This window comes from Zootermopsis nevadensis, unplaced genomic scaffold, assembly GCF_977971745.1.
Source record: "Zootermopsis nevadensis isolate Lab colony 2312 unplaced genomic scaffold, Znev_1.0 Znev_ptg000011l, whole genome shotgun sequence".
Classification (NCBI taxonomy): Eukaryota; Metazoa; Arthropoda; class Insecta; order Blattodea; family Termopsidae; genus Zootermopsis; species Zootermopsis nevadensis.
Genome location: NW_028259143.1, coordinates 325041 through 349325, shown reverse-complemented (window position 1 = coordinate 349325; position 24285 = coordinate 325041). Strand labels below are relative to the sequence as shown.

Below are 24285 nucleotides of genomic sequence, written 5' to 3'. Positions count from 1 at the left end.
GTCTGCCAAAGTAGAATTAATTACGTGGTTTTTTATTACTTCTCCTCCAAAGGAAGTTGTGCTTCGGATTTTTATCTGCCTTAAAAATTCATCGACCTCGGCCGGGTTTGAACCCGCGAACCTTGGGTCCAGTGGCGAGCACGCTAACCACTAGTCGACCGAGGGGCACCATCTGAGATAATGGTTATTATATTTAATGGAACGTGTAGGCTGCCATTGTATTTAAATATCTGGTCACATTGTGAGTTTCAAAAGATCAGCTGGTTTGTTAGTGTTATTCAGTCTGTTATAAACACACAAGCGGACAGACAGACACGATCAGTGGGGTAATCGGGTTCTGAATATGGAGTGTTCAGAGCACATTCCACGTCAACACAACGCAACTCAACTCGTGTGGCCATTTAGGTCACTTAAACCCGTTAATGGGCAGTGCCGCTGACATATTTGTATTTTGTATGAATTCACGCTTCAAACTGCTATTTTTTTTGAACAGCGTTAAGCAATGGTTAAGTGTGGTGTTTTCTTTGCGGTACGGACTGAATTCTTAAATGTTATTCGGACGAGCTCCGGCCTCAGTGTGCGAGACGATGTGATGCCATGTGGAGATACGGAGCAGCTACTGGAGATCGTAACGCGAGCAATGTGGGTGCCTCAAAGAATGTGGCTTGATTTGTGGCTATTGTGTTTGGCGTGTGGCCGGGTGCACCAACCGGTCCAGACCGGTCAGATGACCGCCCGCCGCTGCTCCTACATCTGGCTCGCCTTTACAGCGACTGTGTGGACTGGTGGTTCGTATTCCAGAACACATCGGTCCCAAGGCCTCGTGGGAAATGTGGATTGCAATTACAGCGGTCGCTACTAACGCTCGTCATGCCCTGAATTAACTCGCCTGTTCCTTCACTGATAAAATACATTTCAAATAATAATATAAAATGTTACAGATAGAGGCATCGCTGTTGTGAGCTGGATTCTGATGCCAGTACGACCCTCACTCCAGCAGCCTGCCCCACGAAAAACCCTGAAGTAAAAGTACGTCTTTGTAATATAGCTACAAGGGGCGTTGAAATTGCAAGAAGTCCATAAGCGATCTTGTGAGGACGTTTCGGAACAGCGGAACTGAAATGTCGCCACTGAAGAATTAAGCAGTTGTCGTTTGCTGCGAGATGTACTTCACGATCCAGCCAGCGTTGGAATGCTGCGTGAACACCTTTTGTGTCCAGAACACAGTCTGCTGGATGTAACTTGCACACGTGAAATCGGATACAGAGTCTGGCGCTGTGTTTATGGACGGAAATTGAGAACCTCCTCCATCTACCCGCCCGACCGGAACTCAACTCAGGGTTTCCCGCTCGGCATGAAATAGGTATCATCTGATACCCTCTTCCATCGTCTTCGCCGCAGGTGTTGCCCGTCCCTTTGAAGATAACGTTGCAGCGTTAAAAAGCATCAGAAGTGTATCCTGCGCAATCACGTTTATTTGCACGCCGTTTTGACCGTCAGCGTTTTACTTCATCAAGAAGAAAGAAAGCGAATGTCAGGGGTATCAATACAACGGTCCTGGCGGTGTTAAGATATTATTAACATGGCCATTTTAAAATTTATAGCCCAAAGTAATTGGCTGTAACGAAGTAGGTAAAGGTGTAGAAGCAATCCAGTTCCTAATTTAAGAATGCGTGGAACTTTGCCTCTATTTCCCCCTTACGTCTTCATATTACCTTTATATGAGATTTGGGGTTTTGACGGCAGTGAAAATCTGAAAAGTGTTCTTGTACGTGGTCACCAACGTTTCAAAGGAACGTATCGTCTCCATCTTCAGGAGATGTACGCATAAATTGTATCCGAAACGTTGGTATAACTCTTCGGCAGCGGCAAAGGATCTTACTTCCAGCCTCTGGATCTATGCCGGTTCTGGGGTCCACCCTGGTACCGCGTGTTTCCCCCGCGGTAAAACTTCTTCTCCATCTAGTGCCTAGTTCAGGAACGAGTAGGGGCTGTTACCGACTCTCCCCCTAAGCACCTCCACGGCGGGACAGCTTTGCTCGTATCTGGCTCTCTGCAATGTAATAAGAGTTGCTCTGTGCCCAGCAGATGATTCGGTTTTCATTGTCTTCTGTTACCGTAAGCAAGATCGTGCTGTGTCACGTCGACAAACATCGCCTCCCCACAGTCGACAGAATTGTTTACATTTACATCTCAATTCGGTGAGGTTACACATTTTCCTGTCCTCCATATAATAAGAGACGGACAAGAACGTATCCCGTATCTGTGGTCCTACTCTAATCCCAGACGTGACGTAATCCGGAGTGGCTGCAGGTTCCTTGCAGTGTTTGAATTCGAATCGAGTTTACAGGTAGAACAATGGGGTGACAGCGTATGGACGGCCCGGCCCGTGTGTTGGAGGCGACCGAAGTGGAATAACCAGTTCCTTACTGCGGTCAGCCCGTCGCTTTCGGTCGCGCGCAGGTCCTCCGAACATTGGCAGCTGCAGCGCGTTTATAAATCGTCCCCGGCCTCTCCCGAATCTCAGACCCAAACTCCCGGACACGTTTCACTACAGTCCTCACTCAACTGTGGACCCTTGAGACCGTAGTTTTGGGAATCGTGCGCTTTCTCCAAGCCACGAGACCTCAGAACTATTAAATGCAGGCCTTCGTTCAGGGGGCACGCCTTGTTTCAGTTTAAATTGTAACCAAACGAAAGCTAAGAAGTTTATTTGTTTAAATTCTGCACAGACAAAATAAACAAAGTCGTTTGAGCCAGAGATCATTATTGTTCAGTCGCCATCCTGTCTAGTTTCGAAAATGCCGAAGATTAAAATGTAGAAACTAATTTTGCTACTTCTGTGAGTGAATTGTGGCTTCTTACTCCAGGGGTGGAGGTACATCAGTTATAAATGTTTGAAAACAGAGTGTCCACAGAAATATTTGGACCAAGAACGATGCAGTAAGCAAGCAATTCAGGATGATTTTAATTAATTTCAGGTACATAGGCTAGTGATGTTGGGGACGTGAAATGTAGGAGGCTATGATGGGCTTGGACAGAGGAGGTAAGGAATAAACAAACGATTATCACAATGAGGTGGGGATGGCGTTAGGAACAATGCCCATGAGAAGCAGCTTCCACCCGGAGACAGATCTGGTGTCCCAAACCATAAGAACGTGATTATCACTACCGTGAGAACCTCATATCTTACATAATAATACTTCACCACTACCAAATCACCATTTGAAAAATTTCATAAAAGAAAATTCATTACACTTTGAAAGCGTTAGGAAACAAAGTAGCTTTAATGCAGAATGACACCGATTAGTTTTCGTGTCACCACATGACAATCCTTCCTACCCTGAAGACGGTTTGTTTTATGTTTGCAGTGTGCACCCTAATGGCTGTGACATTGCTGCCTCCAAAGTGTGCCACATGGCGAGGGATGCCACGACACCGTCGGGTCGCGTCATGATGTCGGCTCGCTCGACACCGAACCTGCAGCATCAGCAACCCGGCACAGGCATCGCGGCGCGTGGCGAGAGCAAGACGTCCATCTACTCGTATCTGCACACTCAGTCGGGGCTGAACTTTGCCCCGGTGGTGCAGCAGCAGACACAAGGAGATGGAGGCTCTCCGCCACCAGCACCACCAGTGCGTGATGCTTCCAGCCTCAAGAGTATCAAGTACGGCCCTGGACATGAGAAATTTCCCTCATGGCCGGTATCTGCAGCTGCTGATGTGCCTCAGTCGATGCGGTCTGCTCCGGGCGGAGGTTCCCACAGGTCAAAGTCTTGGACTGACCACACAAATTATCCCAAGGAGAAGGGTATTACATACACGCGCCCTTACATGAAGCGACCCAACCCAGCATTCACTCAGCAGGTAAAATAATGGTCACGACCAATATGTAAAGCTGTCCCACTATATGCCATATAAATTTGTTATGTGAACGCTCTTCGTGAATCAAATTTATCCGTCCTTCTGGTCCCAGGCACAGCTTTCATCTGTCAGGCAGTAACCAGTATTTTGGATTGCAGTTGTTGACGTAAAACAATCGCTCACCAGTCACTGGGGCTATGTCCTGAAAATCACTGCTGATGGCAAAACTGTGGCTGGCGAGACCAGTGTATTACGGAATATTAGGAGTTAGAGCAACCAAGATTGCTGTTGACTCTTATCTAAGATTAGTCAAAAAACCTGAAGGGTAACGACCACTGTAAAGTTCTCTGGAGCTAATGAAATTATTAAAAAGCATTTGTTCAATTTGTAGGCAGAACATATTGAGTGAATTAGAAGATCGTGATAACATTGCATTTGATTATTTTAAATGAGTTTCATTGCTATAAAATGTAAGTGTAGATGCCTCCATGGTGATATTGACAGTCTTTTAAACATTTACCTGCAGTTGTTTTCCCAATAGTTATTCAGAAAATGTTCCCTTTTATGCCAGCAGCTGAAAACAGTTATGGAACGGTGTGAGAAGATACCACCAGAAGCATTTGAGTCACGACCTGAAATGGTGGAAGATAATCAGGGACACCAATATCTGCCAAGAGTGGATCGAGAAGGAAAGGCTTTAGGAGATACAGACTATCTGGTTCCATCCCCTCCTGAGCGGGATATTGCCAGCAAACCGCAACTAACCCAGGCAGATTTGGAAGAGTACGCCAGATCGTATCAGGATCCACCACAACTGACGCAGGTTGATCTCGAGGCTTACGCGAGATCGTATCAGGATCCGAAACCCCAGGCAGTCCATCTGACGCAGGCGGACTTGGAAGAGTACTCCCGCGTGTACGAAGAAGCGCTAAGACCGCAACACCAGCAGCAGCCATCGTATGCACAGTCGGAGGGCTACCACAGTTATGTTTCCAGTACTGATTCCATCACCACTACACCATTCCTGGATAGGTGAGGTTCTGATTAGAAAAATAAATGCATCTTTTGTAATTTTGTGTGAATTTCACTCAAGACAGACTTCTGATATGTGTAAAAGTCTTAAATGTAACTATAATGAAATTATTTTACAAGCCAATGAATAAATTATGTATTTTGTATCCTTGAGGTTGCGAAGAGACAGTGAAGCCACGACTCGACCGGTTGCGACTGCCCCGACGTCGTGGGACGAGCATCCAGAGAGGGAACGCGATGGCAGTCACGCAGGTCGAGACAGCGTTGTAACGACAAGTTCGGGGAGTGCTTCATCCAGCGAAACACTCAAGTGGCACGGTTCTCTAAGTGATGTGAGTGTAGCCAGCAGTTCGTGCACGCACCACGGTTCGGCGTCTTCACGACAGCTCATAGCTCACAGTGCCCGGGTTCAGACGCCGCAGCGACATCACTCGGAGAGCGTGTTATATCTCGGAGGTGGCAATGCGACGCAGGGCAATGGGTGGCAGGCTCAGGTGCAGCGCAATAATCAGCATAACAAACTGCGGCTGTTTCCAGTGAATACGTACACTGTTCAGCCTGATGAGCAGCCGTCAACACACAGGTACACGAACGAACACAATCGTGTTCTTCAGTATTGTCATTTTCAGAATGGAATGCACTAAATTTTGTCAAATGTTCAAAAACCCTGTTTCTTACAGAATGATAATTTTGTATTGTTACGTAACGATGAGTATAAGAGGTTTTAGCCAATAAGGATGCTTAGAACTGAAGTGTCAAGTAACTTCATTTATGTTTTGTTTGAAATTTGTAGACTGCATGATTCTGACCATCTAGACAAATTACGTTTTCAGGCAAGTGTCCAGCATGATCATTATGAAGTATGAAGCAGGAATGGTAGTGATCATCGTTATACAAATCATAACCTTTCTCATCTTGTTTTTGTTTGTCTTATGTTCCAGGTATTGAACTGTTCACAGTTGAAACAAATGACGAAATATGTTAACTGCTAAGCTCTTCCATTCCAGAGAAAAAGCCTGGTGTTTTTAATAACAAAATTTCTTGGCAATACTAACCACTCACCCCCACCTAGTGCTGAGGTCAAGAATGTGTAGGTGTTACACTTTCTCTCCCCCCAAGCGCCTACATGGCGTGTAGTACTTTACTCTTTACTTTTCTCCAGGTTTGCAGATACTGAAACACACACAGATATTAAGATGGCTATTGCACGTGTGTCGGCAGGTTGCTTCCGGTGTCTCTGCCGCCACCCGCCCTGTCCGTAGCAGAGAGGATCAGCGAGCTGGAGCGCCAGCAGACGCGTTACACCTACCTGGATCCTGACAAGCGACATCGAGTGTCAGATCCGACGCTGAAAGCCATCCAGAAGAAAGCACTGTTGTCATTCTATGAACGCCATCATTCTGCCACTACGAGGAATCAGGCTTGGAGATCGGAGCCGCAGTTGGCGCAGCCAGCTTCTGCCGCTCCTTGTCCTCAGTCGCCTCCTCCCCAACCTCCCCCTCCCCCTCGACCTCACGCGGCTCGCAGGGCCTCGTCAGCATCGGATTATGCTGGTGGTGCTTGGCGAGAGGTGAGCGGTGATTGCTGTAATGCGGTTCCTTCTCATGCCACAGATGCTTTGACAATGAAATGTTCCTTTAAACTTTTGGTATGCCTGATATATGTGATACCATGTGTCTGTGTTTTTCACAGATGGCAGTAAACAAAGAAAATGTTAATTCTGAGTCTGGAAGTATTCGAGATGGCCCACGCCATCAACACAGGTAAGAGGGCGAAACATTTGGTGGTATACCCAGTTGTAAAAGTTTGTATTGCGTTTCCGTTATATACTGCCCTTTAATTTGATCAGTTCCAGTTGTGGCTCTCTGTCAGCTGATCTGCTTGGACCGCTCATAGTCGGTCCATCCATCTCTGTCGATGACTGGGTGCCCGAGCGACCCCCCAAGAAACCTCATCTGCGAGCTGCTTTTGCGCCGCCCGTTCCGGAGCGACTGCCAAGTCCGGACTTGCCTCCCCCATCTCCTCCACCGGTGCTTGAAGATGAAGTGTTCGCATCGGACGAACCACTGCCTCCTCCACCTCCAGAACTTCATTCACCAGACAAGATCTCTGGATCTGAATCTCACGGTGAAAGAACGTCTTTGCTCCAAAAACAGTTGTCGCAAAATATTTCTTCAGTTCAGCGGCACCAAGATGCCACAACCCATAGGCATTTAAAAAGTAGTTCAGGTAGAAGTCCAGGGAGTGGCAGTCCAATCCACGGCGAATCTTCGGCCCACAGACACACGGAAAACATTGCCCGCTCACCTCAGAAATCGCCTGGCAGCAAGACACAGCAGTGTCCAGAAAATATGCCATCACCTCAGAGTCCCTCTGAAGCCGGCGCCGCTCGGATATCCGCGAGACACGGCGAAGACCCCAGTCAAGGAGACGGCAGTGCCTCAGCCCAACAGAAATATCACAAAAACAGGAACAGTCCAGACAGCAACCACGTAGCACACGGGCAAATAGAAAATGGAATGTCATCCCAAAGGCATCCAGAACGAGGCTTTTCACTGCCAAGACACATTGAAGACCGCGCTGTACCACAGAAGCGTCTTGACGGTATTAATACGTCCCAAAGACACTTGGAGTGTGGCAGTGCAACTCAGAGACACACAGTCAACAGCAATCCAGTCCAGGGGTATCGGCAGAACGGATCGTCCCAGAGACGTCTGGAAAATGGTGCCTCGAGCCAGAAGCGAGCGGAAAACGGAGATGCTACCGCGGGCCTGTTGGATGGTGTTGGACCCATGGCTGCTGATGTGTCTGTGGGCAGGCATGTCAGCAGTGCAACACTGACTAGGAAGCAAGAGTGTGGCGCAGTTGGTAGCAGTTTGAGTCATCAAGGTTACATTGTGACGTCTCCGGCATATAGAAATATGAATGACGCGTTTGCAAGAACTTCGGCCATCAAGCCATTGGAAAGTGACACTTGTACTTCTGCAGGAGTGCCTTTGTCCAGGCGCGCTGACGGTGGCAGATCGTCGGCACGATATCCCACTCAGAAACTCGTGGTGAACGGAAAACTTGCGACGCCCGTTTCAGAACAGAACAAGCAGAGAGACGGGTCGGTGGACGTGGTTAGGTCCGCAGATAGATCAGGTTTAAAGAATGGGGAATTTCTGCTGCCGTCAAAAGCTTGTCTTCCGAGTTTCTCGACAGCGGTGAGGAATGGAGAAACTGACGTGCCGGTCGAACCTCTGAGAACGACGAGATCCCCGCCACACGTCAAACAGCACAACGGCCTGCCGGGTCGGCAGCAGCACACGGAGGATCCTGGAGTCTTACCGTCACCACCCGCTGCATGTTCTGAGGGAATTAAAGGCGATTGGCGGCATTTTGCCGAGGCAGAGCAGAGCGTCCTGGAGCCTTCGTCACCAGTCACCAGACTTGCTGTGAACAGCCAACCGTAAGTAGGAACGTTCTTTGCTCAGAGATTTACTGTAATCTTTGTTACGAAATCCGAAAATCTTTACGTCGCTTAAAATTCAGGCGTCTTTAAATTTGAATGTCATTTTTAATAAATAACTGGCCATTCCAGGTCAGGAATGAGATACTTTGATATTTTCCCACTTTCCAGTTGACATTATTTTGTCTTCATATCCTGCAAAAAGCCTTAAAAGTGCAATCCCGACACGCATACTTTGTGTCAGAAGATGGAAGCAGCATGCCCCTCCATCAAGTCAGAAACACAGGATCTTAAGGAAATTACGCGTGACTGTGGCGTTGACGGAGCTGGTTCATGTTGTGGACAGATGGTGTGGCCACTTGTGGACAGAGTGGTGGGAAATTTGTTGACCAGTTGAGCAACTAGTAGCTTCTCGGGGACTCCGCTTCATTAAATCGGTAATATTAGTGGCTTCAGTGTCGACCGTCTGTCTTAACGTCGCGTCGCATGGTAATTAATAAACCATCGGGTTCCACGATAGGCTGGGAATTTCTTGGCCAAGTAAGCGACTGTCAGCTTCTCAACACGAAATCTCGTGTGCATAATCTGTGATGCGTTTGTGGACTGAGTGAAGTTTCCTGGAAGCGTCCTCATTATTTGATGGCGTGCAGAACTTAAGCTCCAAGGTCACGTGTTTGCCTGCAGGAGGACGTGCAGATAAGTTTCCTTCAAAATCTTCAATCGGCTGTGGTCTCGGGTGTTCAGAATCCGATTTTTGAATTCTGTTTCTGTAGTTTTCCTTTTCATTTCAGCCCTCCCCTTGTTTAAGTTTCAATGAATTTGGGTATGGAAGTCTTGAGCTCGGTAATTCATACTTCCTGTTGGACAGACAGTGAACTTACGTCGTAATAAGGCCATTTTCTATCTGTGCCGCAGTCAGACATATTGAAGGCGTCTCTTGCAGCTTATACTCGGTGCCTCATTAACGATGCCGTCTCAGCTGCCAAGTTTGTTTAGTATCGATTATTGCAGATCTAAACTTGGGTGATAATTGCGTGGTTTGGGGGTAGCCTAGTGGCAGGGGTAGACGCCAATTCGTGAATCAGTCGTCCAGCTTCTGCCCAGCGCCGGTTGTCCTCATTGGTGGCATGAGATGCGTTTAAGGCTTGGGTAGCCTCAAGGAAAGAGGCTATTTGGTTCACCTAGAAGTAGACGGCATGAACATGAACTGAAAAAAGAAATGGTGTGAAGGTGTTGGCTGGATTAGACGGACGCAGGATGCAGTTCCGTCGACACGGTGGTAGGCGGGAAATTTCGTGTGATCAGCTGAGCGACTGTCAGCTAATCAGTCGTGATCCTTATCGTCCCCAGTTCACAGAAGCCGAATGAAATGAAATCGATCGTGGTTTCGGTGGATCTGCTGTGAGCCATACCTGATTTCGCCGTTCCGCTTTCGACTGTCGAAGAAACTTTCTCAGGAGAAACATACACAAAAACCACGCGAAAAAATAACCTGGTTTTCTGTTACGTAAACTCGGATGCCAATTGTTTTATTGCGTATCGTTCGATCTGTCCTCAGAGATACTTTTGTTCCTGGGCGTTCAATAGAATTAAGAGTGGACTGAACTTTCCAGTTCCGATCTGTCGAGAAGCAACTTGAAGCGATCGGTAAATAGCCTGACAGAAGCGTTATCATTCGCGACTCCGTGCTAAAATGATATCTGGTGCTTATCTGTCATTCGTACGGAAACAGAATGAACTTTGTAGTGTAATGAATTATTCTGCTTTTACGCTTACGCCAGTGTATTTTGGAACTGGCGTAATTTAAAGCAGAAAAGGACGCAGATCACAGGCATTTAACCCACTCTGACCGAATATTATTCTGACACGTCTCGTACAACTATACTTGCTAATCACTAAGAATAGACAGGTAAGGCCTCTTTCGTGCCAGATTCCACGCAATGATTCTGCTGACGTGTATTTTTGCCTTGCGCTTAACTTATCAGGATGCTATCTCGTTAACAAAGATAATATTGAGATTGCAGGATAATAGGATTTATTTTAATCAGACGTCAATGTGCAGTTTCCATTTGTTTCTCTGTGATGCTGTCTGTACATTCGTATGAAGATTTCTGTCTTCTGGGTTGTTGCGCCGTGTAGTCTGGCAGATATTTTCCGACGTTTCAGAGGTCCTTGCAGCCTATGAGAATCTGCATTGGTTTTATCAGAATAATCTCGATCCTAGGAGGAGGAGGAACGTCATTTCCTGGCGTCGTCGAACAGAATTGGTCTTCGTCGTGATTTCCGTCTGAGCCCAGGTGTGGGGCTTGTGATGCCAGTGGTTTTTGGCACGCTATCTGCGATGGGCTCACCGAACCTAGAAATGAGGGGGAGAAGACGACGAAGCAGTTAGTTCTGCAGAGTGGAGAGACCACCGGAAGGGAAGCCTGGTCGGCGCGGAGCTGCGAGACGGGTCCAATGACCTGGCGCGGTGTACTTAACGTTATTCAGAACTTTCGTGGTTCGTAATGACATGTTTCACATCGACTGTCTTTGACTGGAATGCTCTAGGAACGAAAAATATTTCCCGAACAAGATGGAACTGAATTTAATACACGTTTAGTTGAAGACAAAAAAAGAGAGCGCTGTTCAAGTCTCGAGTGTGTTTGGAACATTGCGGGTCATGTGTGGCCTGCGGGCCACGTTTGTATCATGTGCCGGTGCTAACTCGGCACGGTCCGGCGAGTTCTACCTGCCGGTCCAGTGGTTGTGCCCGCGGCGTGACGCAGTGCGCCAGCCAGGAGACGTGTTCGGCAGAGTCAGTCGGCCTTCCGAGCAGACAGCGTCCGGTTGTGATGTGTGAGTGTGTTGAGAAGTGACGTGATGTGAAGGAAGGACCACGAGACACCCGACAGACTTCAAAATGGTCTTCGGCAGCGGGAATAAATTCAGGATCAGGAGGTAACACATTTTGCTCGTTGTCTGCGCGACAGTGAAGCTGTTCTCTCGTAAGACTGCAGCGCGCTACTCCGGTCACGAAGCTGATAATCGCTCAGCTCGTCAAGAATCCACCATTTACGTAGCCCGAAGGTTCATTACCCTTTTTACAGGTTTCTACGACTGCAGCCAATTCTGAGCCAGCTGAATCCACCTCATTCTCTCATACCTTACTTCGTTAATAGCCATTTTAATGCAATCGTACCATCTGCTCTCAGGTCTATCAAGTGATCGTTTTCTGATTGAAATGCCTTATTTATTTCTCACCTCCCCATGAGTGCCGCACGTTCCGCCATCTTATTTTTGACAGGCGTTGAAGAGTACAGTCTCTGAAGCTCTTCATTGCGCTTTTTTCGCAGTTCCCTGTTGCTTTTTGTCAGACGTAAATACAGGGTGCTCTAAACCAGTTCGTTACGAGACACCTGTCTCTGTGTTCTTCACGTAGTGTGGAACACCTAAGTTTAAGGCGCAGATAAAACAGCTCGTACGTTTATAGCAAGTCCTATCATCAGAATTTGTTCGCTCGTGTTATAGTCTGCAACTAGTCTCTTACATTTTACCCAAGGAATCTGGCAAAGTACTAAATATGGAGGATAATATTAAAGTGGATCTGAAAACAGTGTAAGAGGATGTGAATGTGATTCATCCTGCTCAGTATTGGGGACCAGTTGCGCAACTGTCAGCTGTCTTGAATGGCTCTGCTCCATCGATGCAAGGGAGAGACGAAGCCGCGAGGAAGAAAGTCTTCGTTGCCGATTTGAAGCTGAAACCTCGAAGGTGAAGAATCTAGAAGCCAATTAGTGGTAGATCGTGCTGCTCTGTGGGCGGTGATGGTACATTTGGAATTATAAGGAACTTCACTTGGGAATTCCGCGCTGCTGCAACTCATGCGGATATTTCAAGAAGATTACTTGGATGAGACCTTGAGAAATTTTCCAAAACTTTATCGTCGCTAAAGTCACTGGTAGTCGCGAAGCAACACAGCGCAACTGTTATCGTATGAAACCGTATATTTGTTGACTTAATGCAGTCACCTTTTAATCGAATTGTGAATTAGAATGTTGAAGAGTTCGTATTAAGGATGATTACGAGATGAAATGAGAGTATTAGCAAAATGGCCCTTCCGGTTTGTTGAAATTAATGTAAGCGTCCCTTTCTGCGTGTGTAAGAACTCGCCAGCTCCGTTCCGGAAAATGCATTTTCGTGTACGTGGCCAGTTCGCCGAGCCTTTGAACTGGGTTGGACCAAATCGACACCACAAGGGCGCAGTGGAAAGGTGTCCATTCACGAATTCTCGCTTGCAGAACTCGATTGAGATAAGCAGGGCCTCGCGGGTACCAGCAGTTGCTCCGTACGGTTTGAAAAATGCTTGTCTGCGTCCGATATGACTGCTCCAGATTTGTCTTATGGTGGTTTGTGAAGGACGCAGTCTGATAAACACAGACAGACGGACCGGAAACTTGTTACGTGCGTATTCATTCAACAGTAAAGCGAGTTACTGCCGTTGGAAGCTTGATCGATATAAGCTAAAAGTCGATAATATTACTTGAACGTAAGAATAACGTATTGCCGTAGGTCACGTGGTTTCACGGTCGCTTTTGTCACTGGTAGACGTTCTTACGCGCGCGTTTGGTGACGATTGAACGCGTTCATCACCAGTCTGAAAACGTTCGCTCGCTCACTTCGATTGGTTCCCCGTGGTTCTTGTCGAGGCGACCTCGTCCTAAGTGCACACTTGGTGTATGGAGGATGCGAGTGTGGGTTTTGTCGTCGGCTGTTGTGGAGGTGATCTATCCCGACCTTATGCAACAGCTTATGTTGGAAATCGCGGTTTTTTGTGTATCCAGCGGTGTTGAACGTCGTTATTTAAACTGGCGGTTGTTAGAGTGTGGAGTTGCTGCAGACGTTGTCTTTCTTTGCGCAGTATGGCCAACGTACCGGAAAAGAATTTCTGATTTGTTTGTCATCTGATTTACCAACCTCGAATTTTCTATCTGACTTTTTTTTAAAGTAAAGAACCAAGACCCTTCACGGGAAGGTTGGTAGCACTTGTTAACCAATCTTTGCAGTACGTTGGCCATACTGTGTTTCAGAATGGGACGTAAACGGCACATAACGACATGAAAGTATAAAAATTGCCTTACAGAATTCCTTAAGCTCGTAATTCATGGATGCTTAAATGCGTCGCCGTCGAAATTTCATCAAGGATTGCTTTGACTTTGGACGTCAGGGTTCAGAGTTCGACGCCAGGCCGTCCAGGTTAAGATCGCGATAATAATCGTGCTTTCTTGTGTGCGTCGATGCCTTCCTCTTCCGATCTGATTGAGTTTTCTCATTGCGATGGACGAAGCTTACGTGAGTCTGTGCCGTTTAAAAGTTTCTTGGCTTGTTCAGGGGTTGGGAAGGAGAGATTTTGTGCAACATCTACGAACCTAGGAGGTACAGATCAGTCGCTCGTCGTCGTCGTGGCATGCAGGAGCATCGACCATACGCCAGGGCCTCGACGGTTTTAAGACCTTCGCGCAGTGAAATCTTACATGAGCAAAATTCTGAATTTTAACGGGTCCGCCAGCGCAGACGGACATCGCTTTCAAATCTTTTATGTACAGAAGAAGGAAAAGGAAATCTCAAAAGACTTGTGAAGTGGATTACCGAATGAAAGTGTTTTGCGACCGTCATCTTTGTTATTCTGCCCTTCACAGACTCCAGTCTGTTCTGACGTCATAACCTTCTTCTGATTTGTTTTTTGTCTCTTTGTGTTGTGGAGATGCAAGCAAATATTTACCTTCCTCCGTTGGCTGTTTCTTAGATTTTTATTTTGCATAATTTCCTGTGAGTTGCGTTCCTTGCTTTTCGTAAAATGTTCTAACATTAATGCACTCTGCGGTTTTGTACTCGCAGTTTGTGATCTGGTTTTCGTACGATGATGCTGATGCAGTTTTTTTTTCTATTCGCCCTACAGTCATCTTCATAATAATTGTCACTTCTCGAACTTTTAAAACTTGAAAGTTTTCTGTGGTCAAATTGAAAAGAGAAAAATTATTGAATGTTGTTTCTTTATAAATCGATAGCCTTGATTTTGATTGTTATATTTTTGTGTTATCCCTTTGAAGCCAAAGCTCGTGTAAATAATATACACAAAGTCAGGCCTTACCGTGTCTCCATTACAAAGATCATCTTGTTAACTCTGTCTAAGGAAATAATCGCCGTTTATTCTGACGATCGTACGAAGTCCGTGAATAGATTCTGTGGGTATAACACCGAGTTATTGAACGCTGATTAAGCACCACACCATTAAGAAGCGTGGGGGTGGAGGTACAGCTCCACGCATTCATTCGGTGGTAGGTGTTGCTACTGGCAAGCGACAAGCTCCGTCCCCTTAACCCCACTGGCCGTACCTCAGGCTCTGTGATGCAAAGAGACTGGCGTTCCGATGAGGAACGCGCTGAACCTCGGCAAGTGATAACAAAGTCCTGATAGCGTATCTGAAACAAGCACATCGCCTATTAATAGCGAATTCCAAGTCATGACGATATCCCGAACTGACTGTACCGGGAGTTATGTCAGTTGACAGCAAATCTAGGCGATGCTGGAAGAAAGTTGACTCTCTCTCTCGCTGGCTCACCTACTGACATGATTGTCACAACCACGTCGTACGTCTCCTGGCGACGTGTACCAGCTTCGGAGAGACGCAAACCCGTGGTTTTCCTCGCTCCCTCCACGCAGATGCTAGGACAGAGGCCACCCCCCTCCTTCCATACGCTTTCCAATTAATTTTTCATTAACCGTTCTGTGATCCGACGCTGTTGACAGCGTCATTAAATAAGCAATGCGTGACGACGGGACAGCTAGTTCAGGGCGAACAGACTGTGACAAGGAGTTGGGCTACGACCCGAAGAGACACATTGGAGCTTCGTGTGTTTAGCGGTTGTTTAACGACGACACAGTATTGTTGTTGACGTGGGACGCGGATAGGATGTGAGCAGAAGTGGTCCTTACCATCTGTCATTGCGCTGTTGGGGGAGGCTGAACAAAGTGTCCACGAAAGGTTGTGGGATTTCTTGGCTAGCTGAGCGACTGTTAGCGTCTCAAGAAATTGTCCGTACGATTGAGAGGCAGCGATGAGACCGCGACAGAAGTGGTCATGAGAGAAACGTAGCCACGCCGTCCGATCGTGGTCCTTGGCTTTCACATCCGTCGGGGCTCGCCAGTTTTGTGCTCGTGCGTTTAAAAACGAGAGAAAGTAGCTCAGTCAGTACAGGGACCGGTCATAAACTGGACGACTTCGGTTCGATTCTCAGCGGGGGTAGGAATTTCTTTCTTCCTTTGTGCACCCCTTATCTCAGCCAGGCCATGAGAATTCGTTGCTGTAGCCCCACGGCAAGTTCTCCACTTCACTTCTTGTAGCCTCACATCCGTATGCTTCGAATTTGTTACCTTCCTTCGGTGTGAAATGCAGACCAGGGTTTTTGGTTGCGTTCATCTGCACTTCTAGCCCTTTTAAGTCAGGAAGTGCGCCCAGCGTCTTTTCAAGATACATTTCATTCTGCATTGAAGCTGAAGAAGGGGTGGCTTCTTATGACGCCCCCAGTCCGCATGGTTTGGGCAGTTTCTCCACCCACAGCATCTTTGCTCTCACTTTTTATTATTTTCACACATTTGACACCAGACACTGCAAAACTTATTTCCGGTTTGGCCTGTTCTGTTACATTGCCTGACAAGTTATGCAATGCTATGTTCCACGTGTTGATCACGAGGCTTGTACAGATTGTGAATATAATGGGGTTGTGTCAGAAACACGGCCTTTTTCAGCGTTTCGGCTTTCACTTGGAGTGACTGGGGAAGTCCTCGAAAAACGTGTGTTGCTTGTTCCTCGCTGTGGGACTATATCACTCCATTACTAGGGGACCATACCCAGTTTTATGCTGCAAAAGTGATCCATGTTTCGTTGCGCGGCAAACCGCTTAATTAATAAAGTTATCACTGAGGCGAATTTTGTGAAACGCCTTAAACCCGGTGTGTACGTTTATTTACTGTGGATGGAAAGGTAAGAAGAACGTGTTCATTCCGAAGCACGCGTGGGCTTGTGTGCTCCCCGGAGGACTTCGACCCGCGCGTTCAAGTGAAAAACGGCATTATTCATTAACTTTCGAACACTCTGTAGTTTACACAGAAAGTTCCTAATGTGGTGGTCAGAAGTTCAAAATAGAATGTGAACGAGTTTAAAGTTGGCTATCCTGGACGATGAAATGAAGAAATGTGGAATGGGCGGGCATGTAGGAGAAATGCATGCAGAATTTTTGCTCGGAAACCAGAGAGGACGAGAAAGTCCGCGAGACCTGCATGTGATGGGAATTTTGTCTTAGGTGTGGCTTCACGTCGTGCAGGATGGGGCGGTGGGCTCTTGCGAATCGTTTGCTTGGGCTGATGAGCGACTGGTAGCTTCTGCAGAAGGCGGCGGGTTTCACAAGCTCTGTCTGTGGCAGTGATCGTGTCTCAGAGCTAACAAAGTTACGAAATAATCACACAAAAAAATTGTGGCCACATGCGGTCTTACGTAGGCAACTGCAGGAAGCTGGCGCCATCTGGCAAGCGGCCTCGTCATGGTTTATTTCACAACAGCTGCCCGGGGAGTCGGTGAGATACGCGAGATGTGAAGTAACTGTCGCCTCGGCGGGAGACCGAGTGGCGATTGTCCACTTCCGCGTACTTCGGAACCTGGCGGACATGGACAATGCGCGAAAGTGTGAAAGATTCAACTGGCTGATGTAACACGCCAGTGACGTCTCTTGGGGGCAGTTCTGAATCGTTGTCAGTCATGGGTTACGCTGTTACATTTGAGGATTTCACGGCGATAGAAACTTTGATTCTGGTCGTCTTACGGCTTGTGACTGCTTATATAATCTTCAGGGCAAAGCGTATATCTCTACCCTCAAATTAGAGGTTGTAAGTTCATCCGAAACGTTGCTAACCTAACCTAACCTAACCTACAGCCAGAAGGACACGATCCAAAGGTCAGCCCGTTTAGAAGACGAGGTGCCAGGAGATGGTTTGTGTGGCGCGCACTCTCCGTTGATTAAAAGTGGTTATGAAACGTTGCAGCGGCAACCTGCGGTTCTGCGTTTGTTCGCAGATAACATAATCACGACTCTGCCCGTTCGTCTGAACTGAAACAAAACAAGGGCTGACTACATCGACCTAGAATGGTTTTTCAAATCGTATCCTGGAAAAGCGAGACGATGGGCAGAGGAATTTGAGTCATGCGAGTAACGTGCATTGACAGGAGATTCACGATGTTGTTGTCTGTTGTGGGCTGATGTGAACTGGGTCCGTAGGTTGCAGTGGCAGTGAGCACCAAAGGAACTTTATTGAACAGTTGAATGTCTGTCGACTGTCCAGGGAAGAAAGTGCATTGATTCTGGATCGAAACAGACTTGGAAACAATGAATCTTTGTTCATGAAAATTCACGTTTTTCCCCTCCGTCTTGATGGCACTTTAGAACTGAAGAGGGAGGCGATATGTTCCTCCGAAGCGTTGGTAACCACGGCGTCACAATCCCGAAGACCTTTATCGACAAAGTAATCTTCAGCAGAACAAATGCTTGCTTCCCCGACTTCATTTGTTACTCAAATTAACGCATTCACTCGAAGAGTGCGGTTTTAATTATAGACTATCTTAAAACGACTTCGAGAACGCGTCATCAATAATCTTGGCTCCGTGTTAAATTTGGAACACACGAACATGATGTTGTGTGCTTTCGTTTTCCCCGCTGCCAGTCGTGCCTTCACTCTTGGGATGTGTTTCTCTTGTAGGAGCACCTCCAAGGCGTCTTACCTCGCCTATCGTCGTGACAGGGACAGAGGGTTGCCTAACTTTGAGGGGAGCTACAAGCTAACCATGTCGCCGTCTGGCCAGGAGGTCGCCACCACCACGCAGACTCTGCCCACAGGTAACAGCTCTTTTGAACACGTGCTTTTTCGATGCAAACCCAAGTTTATTTGAAACGTAGGTCTTAACAGTGTGACTGGATTAAACTGGCGTAGGATAGGGCCCAGTGACGAGTAATTAGCCTTTGGTTCTGTCAAAGGCAGGGAACTGCTTGACAAGCTGCACTATTGTCAGCTTCTCAAGTAGGACTCTACTCCATAGAATTGAGGATGTTGAAAGCGTAGTTCACGTGTATGAGTTTAGGTTTCCACAGTGGTAAGTATGAAGATGACTGTCTTCTGTGATTTTGGCGTCCTGATGATGGCGGCAGCAAGAACCTCAGAAACTTTGGTAAACTACTGCCAGATTACACTGCGCTACAACCCAGCAGACAGCCATCCAGTTCACACGTGTCTGTGTTTATGTATAAAAAGAAAGTACTCGGATAATCCACAGACGTAATGAAGAGTTTGCTGTGGGTGCAAATGAGGGAAAGTTCATATGTTTACATCTCATAACTTTTTAGCTAACTTAAAAATACCTTTTAAATACTCGAAAAATATGAATGCATTGAGTGTAAAGTTTCAGAGGTTTCATGAGCATGTTTCTGTGCTGCCTGTTTCAGAATGCAATAGGTTACCCAGTGCAGGCAACATAGCCACGTCAATGGACAAAGAGCATCAGCAACCAACTAGTCATCATATTCAGGCTGTGTGCAGTGAGAAGTTTGTTCTTCTAACATCTGTGATGGATTGTAATTCCAATAAGGATTCCAGTGCAAGGACTAGTGATGAAGTGCAGTTAACGGAGGAGGAGACCCAGTGCAAAGTTATACAGTCGCCACCTCCGGAGGAGCAGAGACAGGTGCCTGCTTCTGTGACAGTAAATGTGGAGACAGAAACACAGTGTGACATGCCTGAGGCCGAGCCCTCCCCGTCACTAGACCCTTGTTTGCCCCCTACTGCGCAGCAAAGGATAAGCCCTCGGGCGATGGAGTCTCTCCAGCTGGTGCAGCGATCAGAAGTTGTTCTGCGTGTGAATGCGGCGACAAGCGATGCAGCGTCTCAGACTGAATCAGAAAGGGAAATGGTGGACGTCGTGGTATCACCATTGATTCGACAAAAGCTTCAAGAAGAAATTGAATGTGAGCGGCTGTCCTTGGACCTGGTTAGCCATCTTCCACCTACTGATAAGCTTCAGGGACTGCTGGGTAGGCCTGCTCACTGTTTTATGTACTTGTATATAAAGTTGCACGTGTGCTTACACACGAGGGAGTGAAGATAAAGCTCCATTTAAACCTTGGCACTAGTCAGTTTTATACTTGACATGAAGTGTCACTAAATAGCATGCCTGTCCGTATGTCTGTCTATCATAGTCAGTATCCACACGGGTGATGACATGAGACTGTGGCGAGGCCTCGGAAATATGTCCCACATGCGCGGTGTTCCTATCAGGCCCCCCGTTGCCTGTGACAACCGGGTCAAGGTGTGTGTCGCTAACAGAGGTTGTGACTGGGAATGGTTGTAATCTGGAGTGTGCTGGAGAAGAAACACAACAGCTTGACAGAGATGTGAAGGGGCTTGAACTAAACGATTGCTTGAATGTTTGCAGTGCCTGTACCTGAGCTCAAGAAACCAACGGACTATGTGAGCGGTTTGTATAGACTGGATGTAACTCAAAGACCTCGAGTAACAACGTCAAACGCTGCAACATCACAGACGACAACGAAGTTAAAGTCTGCCACAACTACCAACATGACCAGCAATAATGACCCTGCGCCATCACCAGATGAGCGTGCCAACTGTGAAGAAGCCAGGTTAGTGATCTGACTTGTTCTTCTATCACGAGGTTAGTGCAGATTCAGTATTTCTGTTGGTCACAGTTACTCGTTCTGCCTTTGCGGATGTTGTGCACTTATCAGTTACACAGTAATCCTTTGCAAAGTGTGACGCGGGAAGAAGTAAGGTGGAATGGAAGCTCAAACTGTCTGAATATGCAAATGTTTCTAAATCTTGCAGGGCACTTTTCTTTATTCAGGTACAAACAATAGCAGGAGTCGCAGTAACGACAACAACATTAATCTTCATTCAGTGAACAGCAATAAATCCATTTCGCTTGTTGTCGTATAAACTTAAGCGGAAGCACAGTCTTGTATGTTAATATAGAAAACTGTCAAGCTTTCTTTGCAGTGATCAGTTTAATTCAGCTCTTTCTCTCATATGGATAATCCACACATCGGATTATCTGTTGGAGTGGCCGTATAAAACAGATCAGTGATTGATGTCTGTCCATGTGGGTGCAGGGAGCCTGCAGACAGCACAGTGAGTCCTCTGTCAGCCAGTTCTGCGTACTTCACCACATCTGAGTCAAAAGCAAAGTTCCTCACTCGGTACGGCAGAGACATGAAACAGTCTGAACATCTGAACGGGCTCAAAGACAACAAAGACTTGCAGCAGAAGAAGGTACGGAAATGAAACCCATCTTGTAGTTAGTTGGGAAATGATTTCAGTGTGCCCTAGGTGGGTGCGATAGTCATCCAAGACTGTAAGAACACTGTACTAAGAATGATGTTGTCACACAACCAGGAGGAGCTGATGTCCCGACTGGACCGCAAGCTGCAGGTCCTGCGAGGCGAGCATCTGGTCGTCACCGAGGAGTCGCGAGTGAATGAAGAACTTGGCGAGAGTGTTGCAGATCAAGTTTCTCGTCTGGCACGACCGCATGAAGCTTCTAAATATCGACTACACGTTGAAGAAGTAGGAAAAATTACCAGTTTGCTTTTAGGACTGTCTGGACGCCTAGCTCGTGCCGAGAATGCTCTGATGGGACTCCCACATCACCATACCGAGAGGGTAAATGCCGTGAATGCCTTTATAATGTTTGTGTGTTATGTACCTTAATTTTTAGGGCATTTCACTATTTGGCATGTGCCATATTACTGTTATTGTTTTGATATAATTCTCAGCTCTTCTGTAATATCTTCGTTATGTTTATGGTCCGTAATTTTTTTCTGCACATAGTCTGAAGAAATGCATTTCAGCTGTCTTTATTCTGACTCCTTCTTTCTGTAACATCAAACAGTCGGATACATATAAAGCGTAGGTGGGTCTCTTACTCTGTAGGATATTAGTAAGTGTTTGCATTTGGTATTTTCCTAGTAGTGTGAATTTTATAGTCTTGTTGTACTTATCGCTATGTTCATAAATTTGGAACATGTATTTCAGAAAATTTTGGAGTCAAAGAGGGACAAGCTGAAAGAACAGCTGGAAGAAGCCAAGAAATTAAAGGAGAATATTGATCGACGAAGCGTGTGCGTGTCGAACATCTTATACAAATATTTCAATGCCGAAGAATATGCTGACTACGACCACTTCATCAATATGAAGGCGAAGTTAATAATGGATTCACGGGAAATAGCAGACAAGATTAAGCTGGGAGAGGAGCAGTTGGCAGCATTGAAAGAAACCCTGTCTGCTTCTGATTGAAGCTTCTGTACATATGACATAGCCTTACTTTTTTATGCTTGTCGACCGGTGGAACCGGTCGACTCGACCGCCTAGTCTTTCGATTCCTGTGCTTTTTTATGCCCAGTGCTGCAGCATCATGTACACAGGGCATTTCTTGAATGCCTAAACAGGCAGATTTATTTAAATTTGCTCCATGAACTTTTTTTTGTTAACAGATTGGGGCAAAGGGTGCTTGACATTCAGTAGTTAGTAAAACAATGGGAAAGCGCGTGAAATAGTTGATATTGGTGTTCTTACTCTCAGTCTTTCAAATACACTAATTACCGCCAACCCCGGGTTTAAAAAAGTGTTTGAAACATGGAGTTTGAATTTCGTGCATAGGTCTATTGTAAGTATTGTTTGGTGTACCAAAATTCTGTCACTGTTACAATGTAGCACAAAGGATTTCCCTCTTAAAAATACTTATCAGCACTTGTTTTGATCTTTCCATTAATTAATAATTCTGTATTGTTCCAGTATGTATGGAGCTAGTGGATATGCTATATAGAACTGACCCCCCCCCCCCCCCATTTTTATAGTTTTCGTACCACTGCTATTTTAGCCTATTGCCTGTTGTGTGGCTGAATTAATTGGAAATGCAAAGTCCTTTAAATTAGGCAATAAGGATGACAGAATATCAGGCAGAAACTTGAAATGAAAATGGAGTGAATCCATTGATTAAAGTTCCCTTCAATACGACTGGCTAGCTGTGTGTGTCTTATAACAATTCAAATCTCAAACTCCATTTTTCACATTTCTTTATAAATCTTAATCTAAATCTGGATCATCATGCCTGTCTCATTTATCGTGTTATTACACATCTGGTGGCACATTTTTAACTTGCTTCTTATAAATGTGATGGTCTCCCCGCAAGTCGAACTTCCTGTACCGACCTGTCGGGGGAGTCGGGGATCTTAGCCACCTTAGAAACCTCTTGCCATTTGGATAATTTAATTCTAATTTCCATTTTCTAAAGTGTAGCCTTTGTCCATGTGATAAATGTGAGGTTCGTACTGGAGAGATCTATGGAACACATCGTAGAAAAACACTAACCAAATGGCACAGATGGTTGATTTTTAAATGAAATTAAATGGTTAACTGGTAATGCAGTTTTAGGATTGTTTTGGTTTTTAGCAGACTTACATTTCAAGCTTAACTTTACTGAAAGTTGCTACTGAGTTTGTTTATCCGTTCCAGAAAATATTTTTCTGTATGTTTTGTATTTACTCAAAATTGCCACCTCTATTTATATTTTTTAGGATTTTGACTATTATTCCAGGCTGTAAAGTGGGACTATTTCAGTGCTTTGTAAGAGTTGTGTGTACACATGTAGAAGCAGGAAGTACGAAAAGTACGCTCCATCATGTAAGTTGGTAGGAAGAGACAGACAACGGTGCCAGTGACCTTCTGTCTCGATACTGCAGAATTTTGGGAACAATTCTTTGTGTTACTTTATGTGGCTTTTTATGGGCTTTGACCCACTGTTCCATGTGTATACATAAATTAGTGTTCCTTTGCTTTGCTTTCATTTATGAGCTCTATTGTGTAAAGATTTCGTGCTGTTGTGATGTGTCGTGTGCCTTCTGCGCTGTAAGACTGATGCTGTTTTTGATTAGGGCTGTCAGTGCCACACTTTTACTGTGAAACGTCTGTTTCAGTAACAATTTTAAAATGTTCATTGATGTTTTGAAAACACATCTCAGTTATTGTACATAATAACAAGAATAGAATGGTGCTTCCGATCACTTGCGATGTTGACGTACGGCATCCATCTGTTTACATTATCATATATCTATTTCCTAGTTAGAGCAGAACAATAAAGCGTAAAAGTGATCCATGTGGGCAGAGGTTTGCAGATGCTGGTGCATCCAATTTGTATTTGTACATTTGAGGTTTATACCAGCAAACTTTTAATTATAAATCTTGAAACTTAAAGATTTTTTTCCTCCCCCATAATACATTCAAACATCCTTAGATTGTCTTGAACAAATCCTTCTCTTTTTTGGTATTCATTATTGCATCACATGTTTGAGAGAATGAATTTTTTTGGCATGATACATCACTGCATCAAACCATGTCCTCCACCTAATTAATACTATTTCATTGTCAGTGCCATGTTGGGATATGTTTCTTTTATTTTATTTTATTTACCTGTTTACCTTTCCCAAAATTTTCAGCTTTCTTTATGATGATCAAATGCGCACATGAATGACAAGAGACTGTTCTGTCATACAATTTATTGTAACTGCTCCCGACCCACAACAGAAGAATGCCTGTCGGCTGCTTTCGTCAGTTGTGTACTGAACAGGTGAGTCACGTGGTTATTACATGTATTAAGTAACAGAATCTTAAATGTAAATTATTACTGCATTTATTTCATTTTGCACATGAAAGTGGCCAGATTATTATGGGTGGAAGAAAGAAGTGAGTTCATTGTCTCTGGTATTCTAGTTTACATTAATACATTTCCAGATTATTTTGTGGAATAATGGGAATTCTTTATAATAGTTTTTGTGCAGTTTATCGTG

General features: G+C 45.6%; 1 protein-coding gene across 5 annotated transcripts in view; it reads left to right on the top strand.

Moving 5' to 3' along the window:
• Shrm (shroom) overlaps positions 1 to 23692 on the top strand; it is a 109708-nt gene extending 86016 nt beyond the window's left edge. For 4 of the 5 annotated variants that reach the window (XM_022081116.2, XM_022081120.2, XM_022081118.2 and 1 more), the window contains 12 exons: positions 3372 to 3867; positions 4436 to 4896; positions 5051 to 5479; positions 6118 to 6466; positions 6589 to 6659; positions 6746 to 8347; positions 18137 to 18273; positions 18877 to 19461; positions 19863 to 20067; positions 20554 to 20713; positions 20837 to 21103; positions 21476 to 23692. In XM_022081116.2, coding sequence (XP_021936808.1) covers positions 3372 to 3867; positions 4436 to 4896; positions 5051 to 5479; positions 6118 to 6466; positions 6589 to 6659; positions 6746 to 8347; positions 18137 to 18273; positions 18877 to 19461; positions 19863 to 20067; positions 20554 to 20713; positions 20837 to 21103; positions 21476 to 21736 — 5023 coding nt within the window. In that variant the 3' untranslated portion in view covers positions 21737 to 23692. The remainder of the gene's footprint in view (positions 1 to 3371; positions 3868 to 4435; positions 4897 to 5050; positions 5480 to 6117; positions 6467 to 6588; positions 6660 to 6745; positions 8348 to 18136; positions 18274 to 18876; positions 19462 to 19862; positions 20068 to 20553; positions 20714 to 20836; positions 21104 to 21475) is intronic. The other variant, XM_022081117.2, reaches the window with a different exon arrangement.
• Positions 23693 to 24285: the final 593 nt, after the last annotated feature.